The sequence below is a fragment of the Microtus pennsylvanicus genome, chromosome 6, assembly GCF_037038515.1.
Source record: "Microtus pennsylvanicus isolate mMicPen1 chromosome 6, mMicPen1.hap1, whole genome shotgun sequence".
Lineage (NCBI taxonomy): Eukaryota > Metazoa > Chordata > Mammalia > Rodentia > Cricetidae > Microtus > Microtus pennsylvanicus.
In genome coordinates, this window is record NC_134584.1 from 84,160,262 (window position 1) to 84,183,691 (window position 23,430).

Genomic DNA, 23,430 nt, shown 5'->3' on the forward strand with positions numbered 1-23,430 from the left:
GACATTATTTGTAACTGTTTTAACATCTGTAAGGTGTGTGTCACCATCCTGATTTTATTTTATTTTTTTACTAATTTTTTTTTAAAAAAATCTTTTCTCATTTTGCATACCAATCCCAGTTCCCACTCCCTCCTTTCCTTCCACCCCCTTTTACCTTCCCCCCACACCAACCCCATCCACTCCTCAGGAAGGGCAAGGCTTCCCATGGGGAGTAACAAGTCTGACACATCACTTGAGGCAGGACCAAGGCCCTTCCACCTGGTCTCACTGCCAGTGACCCCACAGACCTCTCTACCCATATAACTGTCACCCACATTCTGAGAGCCTAGCTTGACCCTATGCTGGTTCCCCTACTGTCAGGCCAGAGTCGGTTAGCTCCCCTTAGCTCAGGTCAGCTGTTTCTATTGGTATTCTTATCATGGTCTTGACCCCATCGCTCATATTTTTGCTCCTCCCACTCTTCAACTGGACTTTAGGTTCAGCCCAGTGCTTCGCTGTGCATCTCTGCATCTGCTTCCATCAGTTGCTGGATGAAGGTTCTATGATGACAATTAAGGTAGTCATCAATCTGACTACAGGGTAAGGCCAAAGGCCAGTTTAGGCACCCTCTCCACAACTGCTTAGGTCTTAGCTGGGGTCATCTTTGTGGATTCCTGGAAATTTCCTTAGTGCCCGTTTTCTTGCTAGCCCCATAATGGCTCCCTCAATCAAAATATCTCTTCCCTTGCTCTCCCTGTCTGTCCTTCCCCCATCTCTGCCATCATTCCCTCATGTTCTCCTCTCCCCTCCCCTTCTCCCTTCCTCTTCCCCTTCTGCCCTCCCTTCTCTCCCCACCCCACGCTCCCAATTTTGTCAGGAGATCTTGACTAGTTCTCCTTCCCAGGGGGATTCATACATGTTTCTCTTAGGGCTCTCCTTGTTATGTAGCTTCTCTGTAATCATGGACTGTAGGCTGGTTATTCTTTGCTTTACACCTAATATCCACTTATTGTAGTAATATGAGCGGCGGTGGGGCTGCGTCCCCCAACACCCCAGCCGCCTGCCCGGCTAGCTTATGCCCCGAAATAATTACACAGACACTGTATTCATTTAAACACTGCTTGGCTCATTTCTACCTAGCGTCTTCTAGGCTAACTCTCGCACCTGGACTAGCCCATTTCTTATCATCTGTATAGCACCGGTCTTACCGGGAAGATTCTAGCCTAAGTCCATCCTGGGTCAGAGCTTCAGAGCGTGCATCTTCCCTGGAGCGGGGCATGGCGTCTGTGCTGAGGCATCTGCTCCTGAGAGGAGAGCTGTCGAGTCTGACCTCACTTCCTCTTCCTCCCGGCATTCTGTTCTGTTTACTCCACCTACCTATGTCCTAACCAATAACATGGGCCAAGGCAGTTCCTTTATTAGCCAATGACCTTCCTCCATCAACTTATGAATGAGCACATACTGTGTTTGTCTTTCTGGGTCTGGGTTACCTCACTCAGGGTGGTTTTTTTTTCTAGTTCTATCCATTTGCATGCAAATCTCAAGATGTCACTGTTTTTTATCTCTGTGTAGTACTCCATTGTGTAAATGTGCCTCATTTTCTTTATCCATTCTTCAGTTCAGAGGCACATAGGTTGTTTCCAGGTTCTGGCTATTACAAATAATGCTGCTATGAACACAGCTGAGCACATGTCCTTAAAGTATGATTGAACATCTTTTGGGTATATGTTCAAGAGTGGTATTGCTAGGTCCTGAGGTAGGTTGATTCCCAATTTTCTGAGAAACCTCCATACTGATTTCCAAAGTGGCTGTACAAGTTTGCACTCCAACCGGCAATGCAGGAGTGTTCCCTTACTCCACATCCTCTCCAACATATGCTATCATTGATGTTTTTGATCTGAGCCATTCTGACTGGTGTAAGATGGAATCTCAGAGTTGTTTTGATTTGCATTTCCCTGATGACTAAGGATGTTGAGCAGTTCCTTAAGTGTCTTTTGGCTGTTTGAGTTAGATATTAGGATAGGATAGCTATACCCACTTGTTTCTTAGCTTCATTTGATTAGAAAATCTTTTTCCAACCCTTTACTCTTTGGTACTGTCTGTCTTTGAGGTTGAGGTGTGTTTCTTATATGCAGCAGCAGGATGGATCCTGTTTTTGTACCCATTCTGTTAGCCTGTGCCATTTTATACGTGAATTGAGTCCATTGATATTAAGAGATATTAACTAGCAGTGATTGTTAATTCCTGTTTTTTTTTTGGGTGGTAGTGTTTGTGTGTTTCCCTTCTTTGGGGTTTGCTAGTGTGAGGTTATCTGTTGCCCGTGTTTTTGTGGGTGCAGATAACTTTTTTGGGTTGAAGTTTTTCTTCTAGTACTTTCTGTAAGACTGGATTTGTGGATAGGTATTGTTTAAATCTGATTTTGTCATAAAATATCTTTTTTTCTCCATCTATGGTGTTAGAAAGCTTTCCTGGGTATAGTAGTCTGGGATTGCATCCATGGTCTCTTAGTGTCTGTAGCACATCTGTCCAGGACTTTCTTGACTTCAGGGTTTCCATTGAGAAATCGGCTGTAATTCTGATAGGTCTGTGTTTATATGTTACTTGATCTTTTTCCTTTGCAGCTCTTAATATTCTTTCTTTATTCTGTATGTTCTGTTTTTTGATTATTATATGGCGAGGGGACATTTTTGTTTTTTGATTTTTTTTTTGATCCAGCCTATTTGGTGTTCTGTAAGCTTCTTGTACTTTCATAGGAATATTCTTCTTTAGGTTGGGAAAGTTTTCTTCTATGATTTTGTTGAATATATTTTCTGTGTCTTTGTACTGGAGTTCTTCTCCTTCTTCTATCTCCATCCCTTAGGTTTAGTCTTTTCATAGTGTCCCAGGTTTTCTGGATGTTTTGTGTTAAGGATTTGTTGGATTTAACATTTTCTTTGGTCAATGAATTTATTTCCTCTATTGTATCTTCAATGCCTGAGATTCTCCCTTCCATCTCTGTTGGTTATGATTACATCTGTAGTTCCTGTTTGTTTACCTATTTCCAGAATTCCCTCAGTTTGTGTTTTCTTCCTTGACTCTATTTCAGTTTTCAAGTCTTGAATCATTTGAACTGTTGCTTCACCTGTTTTGTTTTGTTTTTTACTTTCTTTAAGAGATTTATTGATTTCTTCCAAATTTTTATCTGTCTTTTCCTCCATCTCTTAAGAGAATTTTTCATTTCCTCTTTAAGGGTCTCTATCATCTTCATAAAGTTATATTTAAGGTTGTTTTCTTCTGCTTCTGGGTTAGGATGTTCAGGTCTTCCTGTTGTATGACCACTGTGTTCTGGTGTTGCCGTGCTGCTCCTTAGGTTGTTGAATGAATTCTTGCATTGTGCCTACCCATCTCTTCCTCCCATTGGTACAGGCAGTCTCTGCCTCTTGGTCCAGTCCTTGCAGTTGGTGTCTGTATCTCAGGGAGCTACTGGGGTTAGGGGTGGGTTTAGGGGGAGAGTGGAACTTGTAGATTACAGGGTATGATCAATGCGGGGTTGTTAGAGCAGCCTGTCTGAGGGAGGCTTGCCTGTTGGCCAGCTAGAACAGCTGAGATGGGTGGGGGAGGGGCCCGAGGTTGTGGACCAGGACTGAGGGTCTGGAGACTAGGCTGTCCAGCTAGGAAGCTGGTCACTTTCCTCTTGGTCCTGTCTGTGCAGCCGCGGTCTGTGCCTCAGAGAGCCCCTGAGGTCGCGGGGGATGGGTGTGTTTGGGAGCAGAGCGAGGCTTGCAGGGTCTGATAGATATGGGGATACTGGAGCAGTCTGCCTGCAGGTGGCTTACCTGCTGGCCACCTAGTGAAGCTGAGGCAGGTAGCAGGGGCCAGGGCTTTGCCCCAGGCCTAGGGACTAGAGACTGCTCTGTCCAGCTGGGGGGCTGGTTACTCCCCTCTTGGTCTGCTCTGTGCAGGTAGCAGGGCCAGGGCTTTGCCCCAGGCCTAGGGACTAGAGACTGCTCTGTCCAGCTGGGGGGCTGGTTACTCCCCTCTTGGTCTGCTCTGTGCAGGTAGCAGGGCCAGGGCTTTGCCCCAGGCCTAGGGACTAGAGACTGGGCTGTCCAGCTGGGGGGCTGGTTACTCCCCTCTTGGTCTGCTCTGTGCAGTCACAGTCTGTACCAATTTTATTTATTTTTTAAAGCACATGTATCCTTCTTTATTGCTTAAAGCAATTTTAAATTTAAACATATTTTTATCAGATTCTTCCCCTCCCTGAAGTCCTTCCATATCCTCCCCCCAATACTTACCCTAAGTCTCCAAAAATAAACAAAAACCCAGTACAACCACAACTTCCCCGAACCAAGAAAACAAAATTAAAGACTACCACCCCCAAATAAACAACACCAAATGAAAGCACACATACACACACACACACACGCATGCATGCATGCACACACATGCACACGCGTGCGCTTGCGCGCACATACACACACACACACACACACACACACCTCTGTGTAGTCCACCATACATTGGTCATTTACTCCTGAACATGAGGCCTACCCTGGAGTCACTTATAAACCCAGTGTCACTCCATTGGAGAAAACTGATTTTTACCTTCTCCAGCAGGTATAAAAGATAGCCGGGCGGTGGTGGCACAGGCCTTTAATCCCAGCACTCGGGAGGCAGAGGCAGGCGGATCTCTGTGAGTTCAAGACCAGCCTGGTCTACAAGAGCTAGTGCCAGGACAGGCTCCAAAGCCACAGAGAAACCCTATCTCGAAAAACCAAAAAAAAAAAAAAAAGAATAAAAAAAGATAGTTCAGTTGTTAACCTTTACCCTAGTCACTAGGTTTTTATTCATTTATTTGTTCATTCATTAAAAACAAAATAAAATATAATAAGATAAAACAAAACTATCACATCAAAGTTGAACAAGACAGAACAACAAAAGGAAAAGAGCCCAAGAGAAGGCACAAGAGTCAGAGACTCATGCGTTCACACACTGAGGAATCCCATAAAAACACTAAACTGGAAGTTTGAATATAGACACAGAGGGTCTGGTGCAGAGCTGTGCAGGCCCTGGGCATGCTGCCTCCGTCTCTGTGAGTTTTGCTCATGTTGATTTAGAGAGCCTTGTTTTCTTGGTGTCCTCCCTCCCCTCTGGCCCTCACATCTTTTCCACTTCCTCTTGGGGCAGGGTCATCCCTGAGCTCTGAGGGGAGAGATGAATAATGAATGAGAGCTTAAAGAAGACATCTTGCCCAGTAATGAAGATTGGGGTGTAGGTCTCCCCAACAATGGCATCATTTTCTTTTTCACCCTCATCCATGATGGTAATCACGCTTTCATTTTGAAAGTTTGAGTAAAACTATAAAGAATTGTGTATTAATGTCATAAACTTTAGACAAGAGAAGTATGCAGTAGTTTCTGTATTCAAGTAAGTGTTCTTTAAAATAAATATGTATATTTTGTATTTTCTCCTAGAAAGTGAAATCACTAGAAATCATTAGGTCATGTTGAAACTTCACACATAAATTCCATGTAGTAAAAGTGTTGTGTCGATAAAACCATGAGGCATCCTTAATTTTCAGTGATTTCTCTTTTTCTTTTAGACTGGTGATTATTTGAACTATGTCGTCGACATGGTTAAAACAAAGTAAGACTTTCTGATAAATTTCAACCTCATCCGCTCTTTATTTTTATGTTGTACTCTTTCCTGTCTTTACTGTTTATTGATTATATTCTCTTTAGTGACTCTGAGCCACAGAAGATGAGCCTGTGACTTTGTCTAATCTGTGGTAAAGTTGAGCACAGAATTTTTCCGGAGTTTGCAGACTTCTCACTGGGGTTCACTTTTCCTTGCTGTGTCTGAGTCCCCCTGCAGATGGGGGGAGGAAGGGATGAGCCCTCTCTGCGGGTGCAGTAGACTTCCTGGGGCAGATAAGAGCAAAGTGCTGGTGCCTGGCACAGACTGCATCCGAAAGGCAGGAGGTCAAAAGAGCAACGTGCAAGACCTTTGGAACCTTAAGTGCATTGAGAGCACAGATACTTGGGGTTAAATAGGGAGGTGGGATAAGCCGTGGAGAGATGCTGTACAACGCTAAGGGATTTGCAGTTTTCTATTGACCAGAGCCATAGCCCTGGCCACTGAGCTGAGTCTGGAAAGCAGGAGAGACCCAGCAGTGGCGCCTTCTGCCTTGGTTGACTCTACGAAGTAGTTGGCATGGATAAGGCCAAGTGGGTGGGGAACTGTCAAGATCACAAGCAAAAAGGAAAAAGAAAACCGTTATCCCTTGTATGCGACCACTTGGGATTTGCCCTATAGTTTCAGAGATACCATCAGTGGGGGCTGCAGAGATGGCTCAGCTGGTAAAACACTTGCCTTGCAAACCTGAGGACCAGAGTTCAGACCTCACATTTTAAAAAATGCCATGTGGGCATAGTAGCCCCCCTGTAATCCAGGGTGTAGGAGGTGAAGAGGGAAACCCCTGAGCAAGCTGGCTGCTCAGGCTCGCTGAGTTGGAGAGCTCTCTAAGACAGAGCAACCCTACCCTGCCTCAGTGTGTGAGGTGTAGAGAAACCAAGGAAAACAGTTAACGTCAGCCCCAGGCCTCTGCACACACGCAGAGCAACAGGAGCACACACAAACACAGCACACACATGTGAAAATCAGTGGCTTCAGAAACTGCTGTGTGTTATAGCTGAAATGAAGAAAATAAGAAAATTATGTGAGATTATTTCAGAGGCAATTCTAGTGTTGGTAATAGTGTTGATGTTAATGCAGGGCACTTTGAGTGGTTACTCTTTAAATTGTGACAATGCAATAAATCAATTATTTTATTTTATGTGAGTTAATATGTATGTATATCAGTGTGGTGTGTTTGTATGCAGTGTGGGGTGTGTGTGTGTGTGTGTGTGTGTGTGTGTGTGTGTGTGTGTGTCTGTGCATCCTGTATGCATGCAGAGGCCAGGGGAGGATTTCAGGCACCCTGCTTTATCGCTCTCAGCCTTTCCTTTCAAACAGGGTGTTTAGCTGTACCTGGAGCTAGACTGATAGCCAGCAAGCCCAGGCATGCTCCTGCCTCTGCCCTCCGACAGTGCCAGGGTCCCAGGAATGAACACAGCCCTGCCTGGTTTTCCGAGGATTCTGAGGTCCAAACAGGTGGTCATGCTCGAACAGCATGCAGTTTTACCCTGTGAGCCACCTCCGCAGCTCAGCTCCGTCATTCAGAAGAACACACTGAAGAACAAATGAGTTCAACATGTCGTGATGCGGTTTGGACTGTGTTTGGTTAGCACTCCTGGGTTCAGTCCCTAACCCCCAAATTTTTCTAAGTGATTGTTTCTCAACTGTTACATTTCAATTAACATGAATGTATAAATTTCAATCCATGTTTAATTTCATACCATTTAGCTAAAGCATTTTGTCCAGATCTTCTGGAGTAACGAGGAAGGATATTAGATTTTAATTGATCATAAATTTGGAACTGCTCAATAAATTTTAAAGCACTAATGCTATATACATAAAACCTTATTGGGACTGAACGTGGCTGTATTTTATACAAAACCATATCACTGCACAGTTTTCCCTTACCATATTACTATGAAGGGGACTGTTGGTTTATAGTGGTGGCTGTCGATTCTGGAATAGCCACTTCAGAGTCTTCTTATGATGAACTCATAATCCAGAAATGTTTCAAAAAGATCCTAGCAAACTGTCACCACCCAGGATTACAAAGGACTAAATCTCTCTCCATCAGTAAGGGGAATTAGACCACCAAATGGGAAGTTATTTGACCTTGGTGCCTTAGGAGGATGTGGGTGTTGTCTGCAGTGTAAACTTCCTATTAGCCTCCACAGTCCAAGATTTTCCCAGACTCTGGATGCTCAAATCTCATGCAATCTTCAGTTGCCTCTACTGTGTGCGACTCCTATATATGCCTCTAAGGTATATAATTTCATTTTAAAATTAGATACTCTGTTACTTATCTTTATTTTCAGCCAAACATAACTCCCCAGTCTGTTCTCCTCTACCAGTAGCTTCCACTCTCTGAGGAAATACTAGAATTCATCCTTATAAATTTTACACTAGAAGCTATGGGGCATATATGCCACAGTTCGGGCAAGGAGGTTAGTGGACCACTCTGGGATAATCAGTTCTCTCTTCCACTTTATGGGAGCTCCAGAGATGGTCCTTGGGTCACTGGGCTTGTGGGATAAGTGTCTTTACCCACTGAGCCATCTTGCTGGCCCATACATTTTAGCCTTTTTCAAAAATATATCTTTCATTAGCTTATAAATATTTTGGCTAAGAAATAGTACTTGTATGTTATTGGTATCAGGAAGCAACCTGTGAGATAATCCAAATCCGTACATTATGTGGACATGCATAAAGAAGGGATTTTAAAGCATTTACATTACTTTGGTAAGTTAAGATATTCAACTAGATTGGGCGATCAACCTCCCTATACTTCTATTTCTAGATTCAAAAGACAGGTGCAATCTGGGTCCTTGGAAGTCATTTCAATACCCACCTTTTTTTATCCGAGTGGATTACTGGGCAAGAAAACAATGGAGGACTCAAAAAGGTAGGTCAAAGAATGGACCAGAAAGAACTGATGTCCTGGGATGGACGTCTGGGAAATAATGACCCACAATGTCGTGACACAGGGAAGCCAGCTCTTACTGACTTGCAACGGTTGCCTGTGAATCACATTCTGAGCCCTCATCCAGTGACATTTAGTTGGTAGCATGAAATCAGTCATAGTATTATTCCATGAAAACAGGCAGAAGATACCCATGAGGAGTGGCCATCCTGCCCATTCTGAGTCGGTTGGCAGCATCTGCCAGCACCCCGCTGAGGGTGATCTGCTCCTGTTTATAGACAGTGATGAGCAGAAATACAGTCACACAGTGAAGGAAGGCGGGGAGCCCAGCAGTGGAGCTCACGGCTCCTGGAACCTGCTCCCAGCTTTCCATGCCCTCGTCATTTTAGACAGGTAAATTGACCCTTTCCCCTTAATTGCCTCAATTTTGCCGACATGTTCAATGGAATAGTATATGTACACAGTGTTTAGTAGACAAACCAGATCATTTGGAAGTTATAAGAACAAAACGTGACAGCATTTATGAAAGAATATTAAGAAGTGGAAACCTTTGTATTTAGTAAAATGATTGTATATTTCTGGTAATAAATACAGTAGTATGGGGAATATATTGAGTTGATTTAAAAAAAATAATTTGCTGATGCCCATTGGAAGCCTGCCCCTTTCTGAGTGAATATGGAGAAAGGGTGGACTAGGAGGGGTTGCAGGAGGAGGCAGAAGGGAGGCTGCAGTTGGCATGTAAAATTAATTAATTAATTAATTAATTAATTAAAAATAAAGATAAAGGCTTGCCAGGAATCTCAGGGGAAGTCCCTTTCCTGAGAACCTATTATATGCTCATATTATACGGTATTATATCATATGTGGTGTGTTTGACTCTCAAACTACATAAGCGTTTTTGTTTATCCTTATTAGTGTCCGACTCTGGGAGTTGCCCAGACCTTTGCTGTCCTGCAGCCTTTCCTCTTCTGTCTCCTCCCTGGAAAGCCTGGGCGCCGTTCACCCCTCCTCCATCCCTCTACTGTGGCCTGACTCAGGTCCGCTCTGGCACGGACTCTCTTGCTCAGTCTGCCGTCTCAGACTCACTTCCTGTGGTCAGAAGACCCTGTCTTCCATATGAAATCAAGCCCAGTGCTCCTCACATGTCTTAAGACATCCTTCATGGTCTGGTTGGACTCTGGCACCCCTGTTCTGGGAGCCCCAACTCGACATGCTCTGTAGCAGAGGAGGCTAGCGCCTCCACACCTGGGCACCCTATTTCAGCTGGATGCCGTACCCTGGCTTTCTCTGTTCCACTTTTCTGCTCTTCCCATCTTGCACAAAGATCTTCACTGTTAATGACTTAGCCCGGCACAATCTCTTAATAGTCAGTGAGACCCTAGGGCAAGAACTGCCTGTGTCTTGTACCTGCAGGACATGGCCTAGTGCCCTGCTTGCTGATAAAGTACAATAATACTCTCATGTGATGAAGAAAGGCTGTCTTAGTTTGCTGTTGTCGTGGTGATGAAACACTGACCGAAGCGTCTTAGCGGAGGAAAGGGTGCATTTGCCCACAGTCCCACACCACAGTCCATCCCTGAGGCATGCCAAGGCGGGAACTCAGAGCAGCAACAGTAACCAATGGGGAAAGGCCGCCTACTGGCTTCATCTCCAGCGCTTGCTCAGCTACCTTCCTCTACCGCCTAGGACCGCCCAGGTGTGGTGCTGCCCACCCTGGACTGGGCTTCCCAGCAGCAACCACTAACCAAGAAAACACCCCCACAGTTGCCGACAGGCCAATCTGATGGAAGCGTTTCCTCAGCTGAGGGTCCTCTTCCTAAGGGACTCTAGTTTTTGTCAAGCCGACAGTAACTTATTGTCTAAACAAAAATTTAGCTAAAATGTAAAATGCTTGGTCTGTGCTCGTTCTAGTTGAGCAGAGGAATAGAGAAGCTCTTTAGTATAACTTTATACTAAATATATATATATATATATATATATATATATATATATATATATATATATATATTTAGTAAAAATATATTCCCTTTTATTCTGTCTGTATTATTACATCAGAAATGTGAAGGTGCTATTCAATTACTGAATAGGCTTATAAATTAATCTGTTATAGTGAACATTAATAGATCTTATTCTTTATTTTTAGTTGGCAAATGAAACAAGCGTTGGATTTTTGTGTTTTGATGCTGTATGCCCGACCCAAGGCCACGTATTACTTACAGGTGAAAACTTGGTATACATGAATTTGAAACGGAAGCTTTACTGTTTCAATCTTTCCTTTAATTCCTTTTCTCCTTGGGTTGCTCTGCCCTAATCTGTAGCCAAGCAAATAGGAAATATTTAGGAAATCAATATTCCCAAAGGATTGATGATATCTTCTTTCTGTGCTCGCTGTAGCAGAGAGAATTAAAGTTAGAGGGCACAAACAAAAAAGAAACTGTAAAGCTCCTGGGAAGACATGGAAATCGCCCTGTGCGCATGTCTAAGCCTTATTGTAGGCCGTGCCGAGGACCCACCCAGATTGCCACCACACCCAGTCTCTCACTGTGTGATGACTCTGTTCCACACTGCCTCGGTGACGCTGTAGAAGTGAGTCCATCATGGGGACCAGTCACTTCAGATTGCCGAATAGCAGCGGCATGTGTCCTGTAATAAGCACAAACCTCACCACAGAGGAAAACGTTTCAGAATTATCAATAGAGGGCGGGGAGAAGCGAGAGACAGGCTGAGAGCAAGATCTTTCCTGAGACTGGAAGAAAACAGCTCCTTTTGCGCAGTGGCGAAGCAGAGGGATGTCAGCCGCAGACGGGTTCTTTCCATCCTGGGACAGCGGTTCTTGTTTGTGCCCTCCTGATGTGATTGATGTGGGAAACGCCTTAGTCTAAGGATCTCACATTGTGTTTGTAAAATCAAGAAAGATAGCTTTTGCCTCACCTGCTTTCCTTCTAAGGTTCCCGCCATCATCCTTCTGACCGGCCAGGGGTGGGTGGGGATGGGCAGCTCCTTCCTGCCACCTCTCACAAAGGCCCATGGGAGCTCCAGGTAGAGCCTGGCAGCACACCTCAGGTGCAGAGCAAGTCTGTGTCTGCTTCTCTCCTGATGTTTGTGTTTCTGCCCTAAATTACGGTGCTGAAGTCCCAGTTCTCAGACGTGTGACACGAGGAGGTAGGACCTTTGGGGTGTGATTTGGTCCCAAAGACAGAGTCCTGATGATGGATTGGTGTTTCCAGACAGACGGTTTCCTCTCTTTGTCAGAGAACACAGTGAGACCGCCATGAAGACCGGGCCTCAGCAGCCCCCTCGTGAACTGGCGCCTGGACCCTGGACTCCCCTGAGTCCAGAATCGCTAGTATTATTAATCAGCTTTACAAGGCTGTGTATAAGCCAGCCTGTGAGATCGTGTTATAACAACCAAAAAGGAGTCCGATCATCTTAGTTAGGAGCCAAAATGTTGATGAGAATTGAAATGAATGCAAAGGAGTCTCAAAGAGGACTTAAGTAGAATGTTCTGGGTCAGCATTTAGGAAAGAGAAAGACACCTTTAGGTCTGATTGATCTCATAGCCAGAGAATGAGCTTTATTATCCTGTCAAAAACATTTCCAGTGTGCTATATTGAAAGTATTATTTTTTTGTCTTTGAGATAATATTAATTTAATGGAATTCATTGGCGGTATTAATGCTGGGTTTTTTTTTGTATTTGCCTTTTTTCTCTAGCTAGAAGACGATATCATAGCAAGAAAGATGTATTTTACAAAAATGAAAGATTTTGTAAATAGTCTCACTTCGGAAAATTGGTTTTATATTGAATTTTCAGTACTTGGATTTATAGGTAAGCCTAGTCTATTGTGTTGAATCATGTTGGATTAAGATCACTCTCTTTTCTTACTAAGGTGAGCTTGTTATGTAGCTCGGGTTGGCCTTGAACCCTCATTCAGGCTGGACCTCAAAATCTTAATTTTTCTGCCTCATCCTCAAGTGCTGGGATTATGGGTGTGTGCCAACATTCTCTGCTTAGTCAGCTTTTCTGTCTGTCTGACTATCACAAAATAGTCTTAAAACTTTTAAAGAACATATCAAATAGTGTGTTATAATACTGAGTGGGGAGGCATGGCCTGATTCCTGTATGGATAATTCGACTTTAATGGTAAAGCCAGACTGGCACACATGAATTGTAATTCAGTTACCATATCTTGGTCATTTTTTTCTAGGTAGACAACATAAATGAGCAAATTAACATGTGTACACATATTATAAAAGCATAAAATTGGGTGCTATGAGTATGCGCATGTTCAGTGACAAGCATGTGCTGTCCTTTTTCCATGCAGAAGGATGTGAGGGTCCCTGTGGACAGTATGTTTTCAGCACACGCTGGACTCCAAGTCCTGTCCTCATACCCCAACCAGCAAATTCAGGGCTATGGGAATGTACTTAATAATGGTACTTAATTTCCAATATGTCAAAGTTGCTGCTCTTAATATAGAAGTGACGTATTTCAGCTTCACTTCCCATAGTTACTCTGGGGCCAGAAACACGATCATACTAAGTAGGACTTTGCAGCTTGCTAGTAACAGAAAAAGACATAAAATGACCATTTTCATCATTCAACTCAACACCAGCAAAATACAATTGTACATTTCATATTAAGCGACCCACATAGCCTCAAAATTCAAAGCAAGTGTAGCATGTATCCATCCAGCTTACTAATGGGGCAGCCATCTTATGCTACATCCTTCAGAGCCAGCTGAATCCTTCTGCTCAGTTTCCACTTTTAAATTCAGGACTCTGCCTCTTAGAGAGAAAAAACTAACTGGGCCTAATCAATCATATTTTTAAAATACACTATATCTCTATAAATCTAAAATACTGCTCTGTCTTATAATCGCCTGATTAAACAATTTTCAAATTTTGAAATATAGAATATTTTAGTAAAAAATTAGGACCAAAGGTTGCTCTGTGGTAGGTTCGTTGAGCGCTAGCAGGGCCAGGGGAAGCGCTCTGAGAGAGATGGTGGCCTTCTCTCACACTTGCCAGTGTGTCACCTTTCCTGTGACTGAGACACACGGTCTGTGAGAGGTCAAAATGGGCTTCCTGAGGGCAGCTGGAAGGAAAGTTGTCCCTTTGGAACTGCTACTCCTTAACACATTCTGAAGCAGACGTGATGCTTTACATTGCTGTCTCTCACCCACGGTGATGTGTTAAAGGGCCTTGCTAAACAAGAGAGTAGCCGTGTTCTCAAAACGCTTGTTCCTTTGCTCATGTCACACACACGTTCCACTAGTTTGTTTTTTTTCTCCACAGGAAAACTCTTTCATTCGAAGGACCTGCTTGACTTTGTCCATTTTTTCTTGATGTTCTACAAAGTGAAGCCCATAGATATGCTTTTAGATGACATCTTCCTGGTGAAAATGTGCAACTGGGGAGAGCATATTGTGAGTGTCCCCCTGTCCTGGTGAGGGTGTGCCACTGGGGAGAGCATATTGTGAGTGTCCCCCTGTCCTGGTGAGGGTGTGCCACTGGGGAGAGCATATTGTGAGTGTCCCCCTGTCCTGGTGAGGGTGTGCCACTGGGGAGAGCATATTGTGAGTGTCCCCCTGTCCTGGTGAGGGTGTGCCACTGGGGAGAGCATATTGTGAGTGTCCCCCTGTCCTGGTGAGGGTGTGCCACTGGGGAGAGCATATTGTGAGTGTCCCCCTGTCCTGGTGAGGGTGTGCCACTGGGGAGAGCATATTGTGGGTGTCCCCCTCTCCTGGTGAGGGTGTGCCACTGGGGAGAGCATTTTGTGAGTGTCCCCCTCTCCTGGTGAGGGTGTGCCACTGGGGAGAGCATATTGTGGGTGTCCCCCTGTCCTGGTGAGAGTGTGCCACTGGGGAGAGCATTTTGTGAGTGTCCCCCTCCCCCTAAGAGACTGTGCAATTGGGCAGACCCTGCTCAAGTGTCCCCCTGAGGGTGTGCAACTGAACTGGGGAGACCCTGCTCGAGCGTTCCTACAGAAATGCCAAACAGACTGAGAAAATTCCAGCGTGTTACACAATCACTGCAATATTTTTATTATCAAAAAATAATGATGTGCATGTAACAGAGCTTTAAGCTTCTGTATCCTAACTTTTGCTGACCTCTCCATAATATTAAATGAAATAATGAAGATCCACAATAATGCTGAAATAAATCACAATATGGACAAAAAAATAAAAAACAAAACAGCAATACCAACAAAAAACAAATCCCTAAAACAACAGCAAAAAAACAGAGGAAAACAAACAGAAAAATAATAAGACATATATGCAAGCATTTCAATGTTTGTGTTAAGTGTAAATTGTCTAATCGCACAGATTATCAGAATTTTTTTAAAGTTACAGCTAGTGATGTGTGTGTGTGTGTGTGTGTGTGTGTGTGTGTGTGTGTGTTCAGTCCAAGTGTATGGTGCAAGGCTATTCTTATGTAGGAAGACCCCAGAACGGAATATTGTGTGCCAGATTTTAAATATTAATCTAGAACTCTGAACAAAACTAATCTAAAAAGATCCTATGGGGAGTAAATGTGGTAGAAAGCAATACTGGGGTCTGTGTGAAGATGGCCGCTTGCCCTTTCCCCAGAGGAGCTGCATGCAGCGCAGGAAGGAAGTCCGAGTCCAGTACAGACCGTCTCTGTTCCAGCACGTGGGCATTCACTCATCGTTTCCCGGACGAAAACAGTACCTCAAGGTAAGAGAGCGCTGGCTATTCTTCCAGAGGATCCGGGTTCAATTCCCAGCACCCACACGGCAGCTCACAACCATCCGTATCTCCTGTTCCAGGAGATCTGACACCCTCACACAGACATACATGCAGGCAAAACACCAATGTACATAAAATAAATAAATAAATCCTTAAAAAATGATTCTGAGATGGAACTTGAGTAACCTAGCCTCGATGAACTTAGAAGCCTTTAGAAAAGGGGAGGTCACGGCTGTGATAGCCTGCCTGTCACCGTGACCTTTACAGAGCTGTCTTCCAAGAACCCGAGTCATCTACCAGGGTAAAAACAACAACACAGTAGCTGTCACTATTTTAGTCTAAAAGTAAACATTATTAGCAAGACCATTTCAGAAATGGAAACCCTTGTAAATGTAATCAGTATGTTTATTTAAATAACCATTGACCTCATGAAAAAAACCCAGCATCGTGTAGTGTTAGTAATTGTTACATTCACCCCAGTTTTGGAAGCAGTGTTGTTGTCGCTGTGACTGGATACCCGAAACAACCAACTTAACCCCCGGGTAAGGTTTGTCTTGGCTCACAGTTCCGGGGGTCAGTCCAGGCTTGCTCAGCCCTCTGGCTTTGGGTCCATGGCGCAGACATGTCATGGTGCAAATACAGGGCAGAGAAGTTGAGCACAGAAGGAAGGGTCTGTGTCTCAAGTACACACCCCCAAATTCTTCCCCTGGGGTTCCATCTCTTAAAGGTTTCACCACTCTAGCTGCCAGAGCCCGGTGACCCCAGCTTCACACAGCCAAGTATTTTGAAATCTTTCCTAGTGGGTTTCTCCACCAATGCAGTAAGTCAAATCAAGCTGAACTAACAATACCAGGTTTAATCAGAGCAAAGCAACTCCTGGGTGACTCCCATGGAAAGGAAGCAGGAGAGAAATAGCCTGTAAGCATGGTCTTGAGTAGCTCAGGGGAGGAACCAACCCTTGGCAGCTTTCTGTTGAAATGGGAGGAGTGGGGTTGTGTTCCCAGGCCAACGTGGGGGCTGGGTTTGGAAAGGAGCCTGAGCTGGAGATCCCCAACACACGCGTGCACCTTTGGGGTGTTTACCCAAACTATAGTAGCATCTAGTTGAAACTAGTATCTAGGAGAAACCAACAGGTTAGGTTGAGGTTTTAAATAGTACGAGTTTAGTCGTAGTGACTACGGAGTGTGATCCTGGGGGGCCCCACGCTCTGCTTCCTCCATCTGTAAAACCAAGAATTTAAATCATCCGGAAGACTCCTTACCACGTGTTACCACTGAAACACCATCAAATGCCTGAAGGGAAGCAGCAGGCGCACAGGAAACCTGTCTCCGCAGTCTCAGTTTGGGTGAGGTTGTAACAGGATTCTTTTCTCACCTTATGTATTTAGTCTGGTAAAACATTTTAATCTAGTTGAGCAGTGGTGGCACACACCTTTAATCCCAGCAGAGGCAGGTGAATCTCTGATTTCATCACCATCCTGGACTACAGAGTGAATTCTAGGGCAGTCAGGGCTGCACAGAGAAACCCTGTCTTAGAAAAGAAGAAGAAGAGGAGGAGGAGGAGGAGGAGGAGGAGGAGGAGGAGGAGGAGGAGGAGGAGGAGGAGGAGGAGGAGGAAGAGGAGGAGGAGGAGGAGGAGAAAGAGGAGGAGGAGGAGAAAGAGGAGGAGGAAGAGGAAAAGGAAGAAGAAAGAAAGAAAAGAAAAGAAAGGAAGGAAGGAAGGAAGGAAGAAAAGGAAAGGAAAGGAAAGGAAAGAAAGAAAAGAAGTGATATTTTAATCTAACCTTGGTAAGTCATGATGGATTAAAATGAGTGAGTATATAATATCTTATATTTAGATATCATAATCTTGGTGTTTTCCCCCTACCCTTCACAGCATGTAAGATAGTCGTAAGCAACAATGTAGCCCTCTACCAAATCGAATATATTAATTTTTTGCCTTTCTAACAGGATATTTTCTACTAGGATTTTCCGAAATCACACATTTTTTTTAAAAAATTACCAGACTCATTTTTGGGGAAAAGGCACAGCAAGAATTCGACTTTCTCAGATTATACTGGATAAGCGATTACATTATACCGTTTTAAATCAAGCCTTCAGTAGCAAAGTGAGTATACAAATTTGATCTGTCTGCACAGTTACCAGGTGGCTTCATCCCATCATAGAAAAATCTTACACTTTTTATGGGTTCAAATTTATTACTAGCGATCCCTTGATGTTTACTGCTGACGCTTTTCAAAACTGTGTGTCCGAGGTAAGCTCCGGAACCACAGAACTTTTAAGCACACAGTAGAGCTACACTGTAGGTTTGTTAAGAAATCATTTCGTCTCTGCTCACTAACTCATGGCACAAAAAGTTATCATATCCTCTTAATGATGAATCTTAGCTTTACAGCTGTTTGAAATGTGGCTAGACCTTCAAATTCAATAAATGTTCTACAATATGTTTATAACAAAACCTTTTCTTTTTGTGTTAATGGAATGACAATTTCTTAAAATTACTACAACATGCTCAACAGGGAGTGTGCCTTTGGCTGGCAGGCGTGTGCTTTTCTGTAGTTGTTAATGCTGGGTTTTTGTGAAGCCCTTCTCGTTCTTCACAGTGAGCTGCACGCCGCTCCACTGACTTTGAACTTCAGTTAAGCAATGATTTTTTTTTCTCTGCTGTTTGCGATAAGGTCTCACTATGTAGCTCAGGCTAGCCCCAGTTCCGATCCCTCTGTCTCCGTCTCCAGAGTGCTGGGATTGCAGGTGAGCATCGCCAACAATTAGCTTTTTCAAACGGATGGACTGTGTGCCCTGCCGCGTGCACTGCTGCAGGCCTTGCTGCATGCATCACTGTGGCTGCAGCTGGCAGGCAGCAAGTAATAGAGGGAAAGGATGAAAATGCATTCGGTAATAATTATTTAAGACTCTGCCCTTGACTTTTATTAAAGAACCAAGTACATTTTTTGTCTTTTCTTCCACGCTGTCATGCTTTTCTTTTTCTTTTCTTTCATATGTAAAGATATGTATGACAATTTTCCCTTAGAATGTGAGGGTAGAAAAATCATTTCCCCCCAATTTTTTGGGCCACAGGCTGTTTTTGCTACTATCACACAAAATTCAAAACTATTTTTTTTCTTTTTCTTTTTTCTTTTTTTCTTTTTTTTTTTTTTTGGTTTTTCGAGACAGGGTTTCTCTGTGGCTTTGGAGCCTGTCCTGGAACTAGCTCTGTAGACCAGGCTGGTCTCGAACTCACAGAGATCCGCCTACCTCTGCCTCCCGAGTGCTGGGATTAAAGGCGTGCGCCACCACCGCCCGGCCTCAAAACTATTTTTTATGTGAACTGAAATACCTACATTATTATATACTGGTAGCTAAATTTCTGTGCTCTAAATTTTATATTCAATCTAGGAATTTCATAAATTATTACCCTACACTTCTACAGATATATTTACATTTTAAATTATGTTTTAAATGTGATTTTCCTACTTTTTTTCTCTTGAGGGGATTTTTAGTTAGCATACGAATGGGATTATTATGGCATCTTTATGCATATTTTATTGCCCTTGTTTCCCTTCCCATCTCCCCCCCCCAACTCCTGCCTTGGTCCTCCTGTTCCTCCCTCCCCATTTCTCCCTGCCCCCTCTCTTTCTTTCATGTCACCTGCATTCACAGTCTTTTCTCTCTTTCCCAATCTCTCCTGTCCTTCTCATAGTCTCTTTCCTAGTTCACTGACGTATACCAAGTGTCTTTCCTATGGCTGCAATGATCATTTATGTAGATGCTTTCCCCAGGAGCCCTAGAGATGAAGGAGGTAACTTAACAGTCCAGTCTCATTGATGTTGGCATAACCTACTACTAACGCAAGCGATGACTTAGAGACTCAGAGATTTTGTTGGTGCCAAGTTATGTGTTCTGCTTCAAGGAGGTGGTGTGATAATATCAAGGTGAAGATGATAACTGAGTAATATCAGGAAATTACTGCAGACATGACTATAGCCTTACTAATTAAAAAGTTCTTTCTGGGTGTTACAGGTTTCTTTTTTATTTCAGGAATATTGAAGATAATAAACATACAAGAAGAAGCTATGTCATACCTGATCCTCTGATACACCAGTTTCTAATGATACCTTTCAGAAACCAGAAGCAGGGGATAAATTATCTAGAAAAGGAAAAAGCCGTGAACACAGTACTTGAAGGCATTACATGACTTCTCATGTCACGCCAAAAATAGAGCTTTCCCCGGGGAAATTTTTAGCTTAAAGAGTTGAATTTTAAACAGGTACAATTAGAGACATTACCAGCCTGTTAGAACTGCGTTTCATGACGGAAACAGCAAGGCCATCACACAGACAGAGCTAACAGCTCAGAAGTGTGCAACGGCCATGGGCAGTCTCTGTGGGAACTGAGCTGTGTGTTGTGATCATTTTGTAAAGCTATCCGAATAAGTGGAAAGCATAGATCCAGTCTGGTTTGCTAGTGCCACCATGTCTTCTAGCTGCCTTCTAATAAAGACATTTCAGCTGGAAACCCACCCCCAAGTGCTGTGTGGCTCAATCATCAGATACCTTGGTATGTGACATATTTTTGATAGTCATTCATTTCTAAAAATGTCACAGTTGGATCCACGAATTGTTTGGAAGTGTTTATTTGGAGAAGTTATCTTTCCATCTTTTCTTTATTGATCTCTGATTGCATCACTGTTATGAGGAGTTTTTCCATGTGATACTATCTGAGTGTTCCATAACTTAGACAAGAATACGTGGTCCCTGCATGTGCCTTTCCCAATGTTGCATTCACTTATTTTTGTAGATGTTCATTTTGTAAATTAAGAATGCCTTTTAAGGGCTGGAGAGATGGCTCAGAGGTTAAGAGCACTGGCTGTTCTTCCAGAGGTCCTGAGTTCAATTCCCAGCAACCATATGGTGGCTCACAACCATCTGTACTGAGATCCGGCGCCCTCCTCTGGTGTGCGGGCATACATCGAGGCAGAGTGTTGTATACATAATAAATAAATAAATCTTAAAAAAGAAATAACTTTAAAAAAAAGAATGCTTTTTAAAAGTATTCCGAATTGTTGGAAATAGAGTTCGCTGCTATTTAAGTCTTTATAGCCTCAACAAATTTTGCATCCCTCAGTTTCTTATAGGCATCTCTTAAGGCAGTTATTCAATAGTAAAATATTCCATTTACCTTATATATTTTAAGCAGTAAGAGATAATTTTTTTTCTTATACTTTAACCAAATGTTACAGCTTAGCTTTGTGTGTATATACTATAACCAGGTATGTGTGCATGCCCTTGTGTGGGCAGTGCTCGAGAATGCAGGCGTGCTTGCTCACGTATGTGCATTCATGTGGAGGCTAGAGGCCAGCATTGGTGGCATTTTCAGCAGCTATCCATCTTGCTCTTTGGAAACAAGTCTCTCACTGGGAGCTTGGGTTCATCGGCTTAGCCAGGAGACTAAGCTATCTTGCCAGTCCAGGCGTGTTCACCTCAGCATGGCCTGTGACACATGACAAGTTCTAGGACTGCAGAAGGTGAACTGTGGCATCCATTTCCTCCTCTCCTTTGAGAAGAACAACAGGCACAGATAGCTTCTACAGAGTTCAAACTTAACTTAAAATTTTGCCTTTTGGTAAATTTTATTTTACTTAATATTTTACTAATAGTCATAAATGCATATGATACATTAGGATCCAAATCGTCTCCCCACACCTATGCCAAGCAAATACAAAAAGTCAAAAGAGCCTCCAGGCGCAGTTCTTCTCAAGAGGCAGCACCTCAAACACTGCGTGCATACATGGTCCTGTAAACCAGTCATCCAGGCCTGCAGCAGAAAGATGGGCAGGTTAGGACCTTTCAGGGTGTAGGCACTGAAGGCAGACATCCTGATGCTCCAAGGGCCATTTGAACCACGACTGGACTCTGGGAATATGCAAGAGCCAGAAGGATATAGGAAGGAAATAGAAAACAGACAGACAAAACAAGGAACCATTACCCAGTTCTTAACTGATTTTCCGTTTTGGGAGCTGGCACACAGCATCTCTAGAAACCACAAATACCTAGGGCGATCAATTCACAGTGCGGCTATGTGACTCAGCTGTGGAGCTTCTCGTCCATGGTTGGCTGGTTGGCACTATTGCTTTTAGGGGTCCTGTGGCAAGGCAGCGCGTCACGGTGCAGAGCAGAGCTCGTCCAATCAGAGCAGAGCAGAGCTCGTCCAATCAGAGCAGAGCAGAGCTCAACCCCTGAGGTCCAGAAAGGGGCCCCAAGGTCTCCTTTGCAGGCAGGTGCCCGGTGATCTGAAGACTTCCCACTGTCCCAACTCCACCATCTTCCATACACCGAGCTTGGTTCCACACTGGTAAAGGGAACAAAGACCTTGTACCCACAGAAAAGAACCGAGAGAACCAGGAATGTTTCCTCAGTGCAGGAGATAAAATCAAATACCTGCATTCCTTCCAGAAAGTTTAGCATGGAGGCTGTTAACCACCTGGTGACAACTTTCCTGTCTGAAGGGACTGACCTAACTAACCCAAATTTCCCCAGAATGATTATTCTAGACTCTTCCCTCTGAGTGTGTCTCTGTAAGGACAAAGCCCTCATGCCCTCCACATCACCTGCATTCTAAGTTTTTAAAGAAAAATCAGCAGCTGTGATAGAGGTCATGGCAGAATACATTGTCTCCATGGCTTGTCTAATTGCTATAGGCAAGCATAAGAGAATTATAAGACAATTCCAACAAAATGAGATGTCCCAAGAGGAAACTAACTTGGGGAGACATTGGGGGAAACAACAGCAGTTAACCCCAAAATGATACTGTCATGTTTGATGGCTCTGTTGCATACTAATTGTCCATGCAGAATCCACACGGGGATAAAAGACACGCCTGTGGTTGGAGACACGATACTGCTTTGCCATGCTAAGGACTGTTTATAGGTTTATGTGGAACAGGCCCTGCCACACCCATTTTGCTCACTGCAAAAATATTATCAGAAGTGAAGAGATGGGTGGTTGAGGACGACTGTCCCCTTTCCTTGGTCCTCTGTTAGCTATTATAATTCTCTTATGCTTGCCTGTTTTATTGAACACCTAAATTGGAATGATTGTATGAATTATTGTTGCCTAGAGACCCTTTTCCAAATTCTATTCTGTTCAAATATGCCTACAAATGAACTGCCTGGCATTAGACTCCCCAAAGTCTGATCCAGGCTGACGAAGTCAATCCGCACCAGGTTTTCATTTCATCTCTTTGTATGGTTTGCTTTCCTGTCTGACACCTGCAGGGACTCCCCTCACACACCTGCAGCATGTGGACCTTTAGGGGAACATTCCAGATTTAGGTTTTAGCAGAGTCTAGTACCTAGCAATGTAGCAATATTTGCATATTAATAGTGATGGTAAATGTCTCTTTATTCTTGGGGAGAGGAGACAGAGACCCATCAGCCAATGGCCTTTAAGATACCAGCCCACATTGGGTGTGGTCCCATGTATTACAAATGCAGGTGAAAAGCATGCGTGGGCCTCTTGGTTGCTCTTGGTTCCAGTTCCCTGTGCACGCAGAGGACTGTGAATCGCTTCTCTTCCTGTGAGTTTATCCCCAGATAAATAAATCTTTGTTATCCTCCATTCTGGGCTACTGTGGACTCTTTTGTACGCCAACAGACACCAGCTACTTCCACAAGTGTGGAAAGATGCCGTGAGGTTATGAACTTAAACACCTCCCGCTCTGTGACAGAACTATGACAGGTCTGAGCAAATAATGGGGGTTCAAATCTGGACAGCTATTTCTCCTGAGAAGATGATTTTTGTTTTTGAAATATTTAAAAAGCACCATTGGCATCCATTTATAGATGCTTTGTGGATTTTAGTAGATACTTCTGCCATCTAATCATGAAGTCATTTGTATGAGTTGTTTTATTATATTTTTCTCTATAATCCCAGATAAAATGTGTAATTTTTTTTAAAAAGATAGTTCATCAAAATAGGTGCCAGACGGGCGGTGGTGGCGCACGTCTTTAATCCCAGCACTCGGGAGGCAGAGGCAGGCGGATCTCTGTGAGTTCGAGGCCAGCCTGGTCTACAAGAGCTAGTTCCAGGACAGGAACCAAAAAGCTACGGAGAAACCCTGTCTCAAAAAATCCAAAAAAGAAACAAAAAATAGGTGCCAGACATATGG

General features: G+C 43.6%; 1 protein-coding gene across 1 annotated transcript in view; it reads left to right on the top strand.

The window, feature by feature from the left end:
• Positions 1 to 23,430, top strand: part of Mgat4d (MGAT4 family member D) — a 36,878-nt gene that overhangs the window by 10,987 nt on the left and 2,461 nt on the right. The window contains exons 5-10 of the mRNA XM_075978003.1: positions 5,561 to 5,604; positions 8,432 to 8,536; positions 10,698 to 10,773; positions 12,267 to 12,381; positions 13,851 to 13,981; positions 15,146 to 15,253. Coding sequence (XP_075834118.1) covers positions 5,561 to 5,604; positions 8,432 to 8,536; positions 10,698 to 10,773; positions 12,267 to 12,381; positions 13,851 to 13,981; positions 15,146 to 15,253 — 579 coding nt within the window. The remainder of the gene's footprint in view (positions 1 to 5,560; positions 5,605 to 8,431; positions 8,537 to 10,697; positions 10,774 to 12,266; positions 12,382 to 13,850; positions 13,982 to 15,145; positions 15,254 to 23,430) is intronic.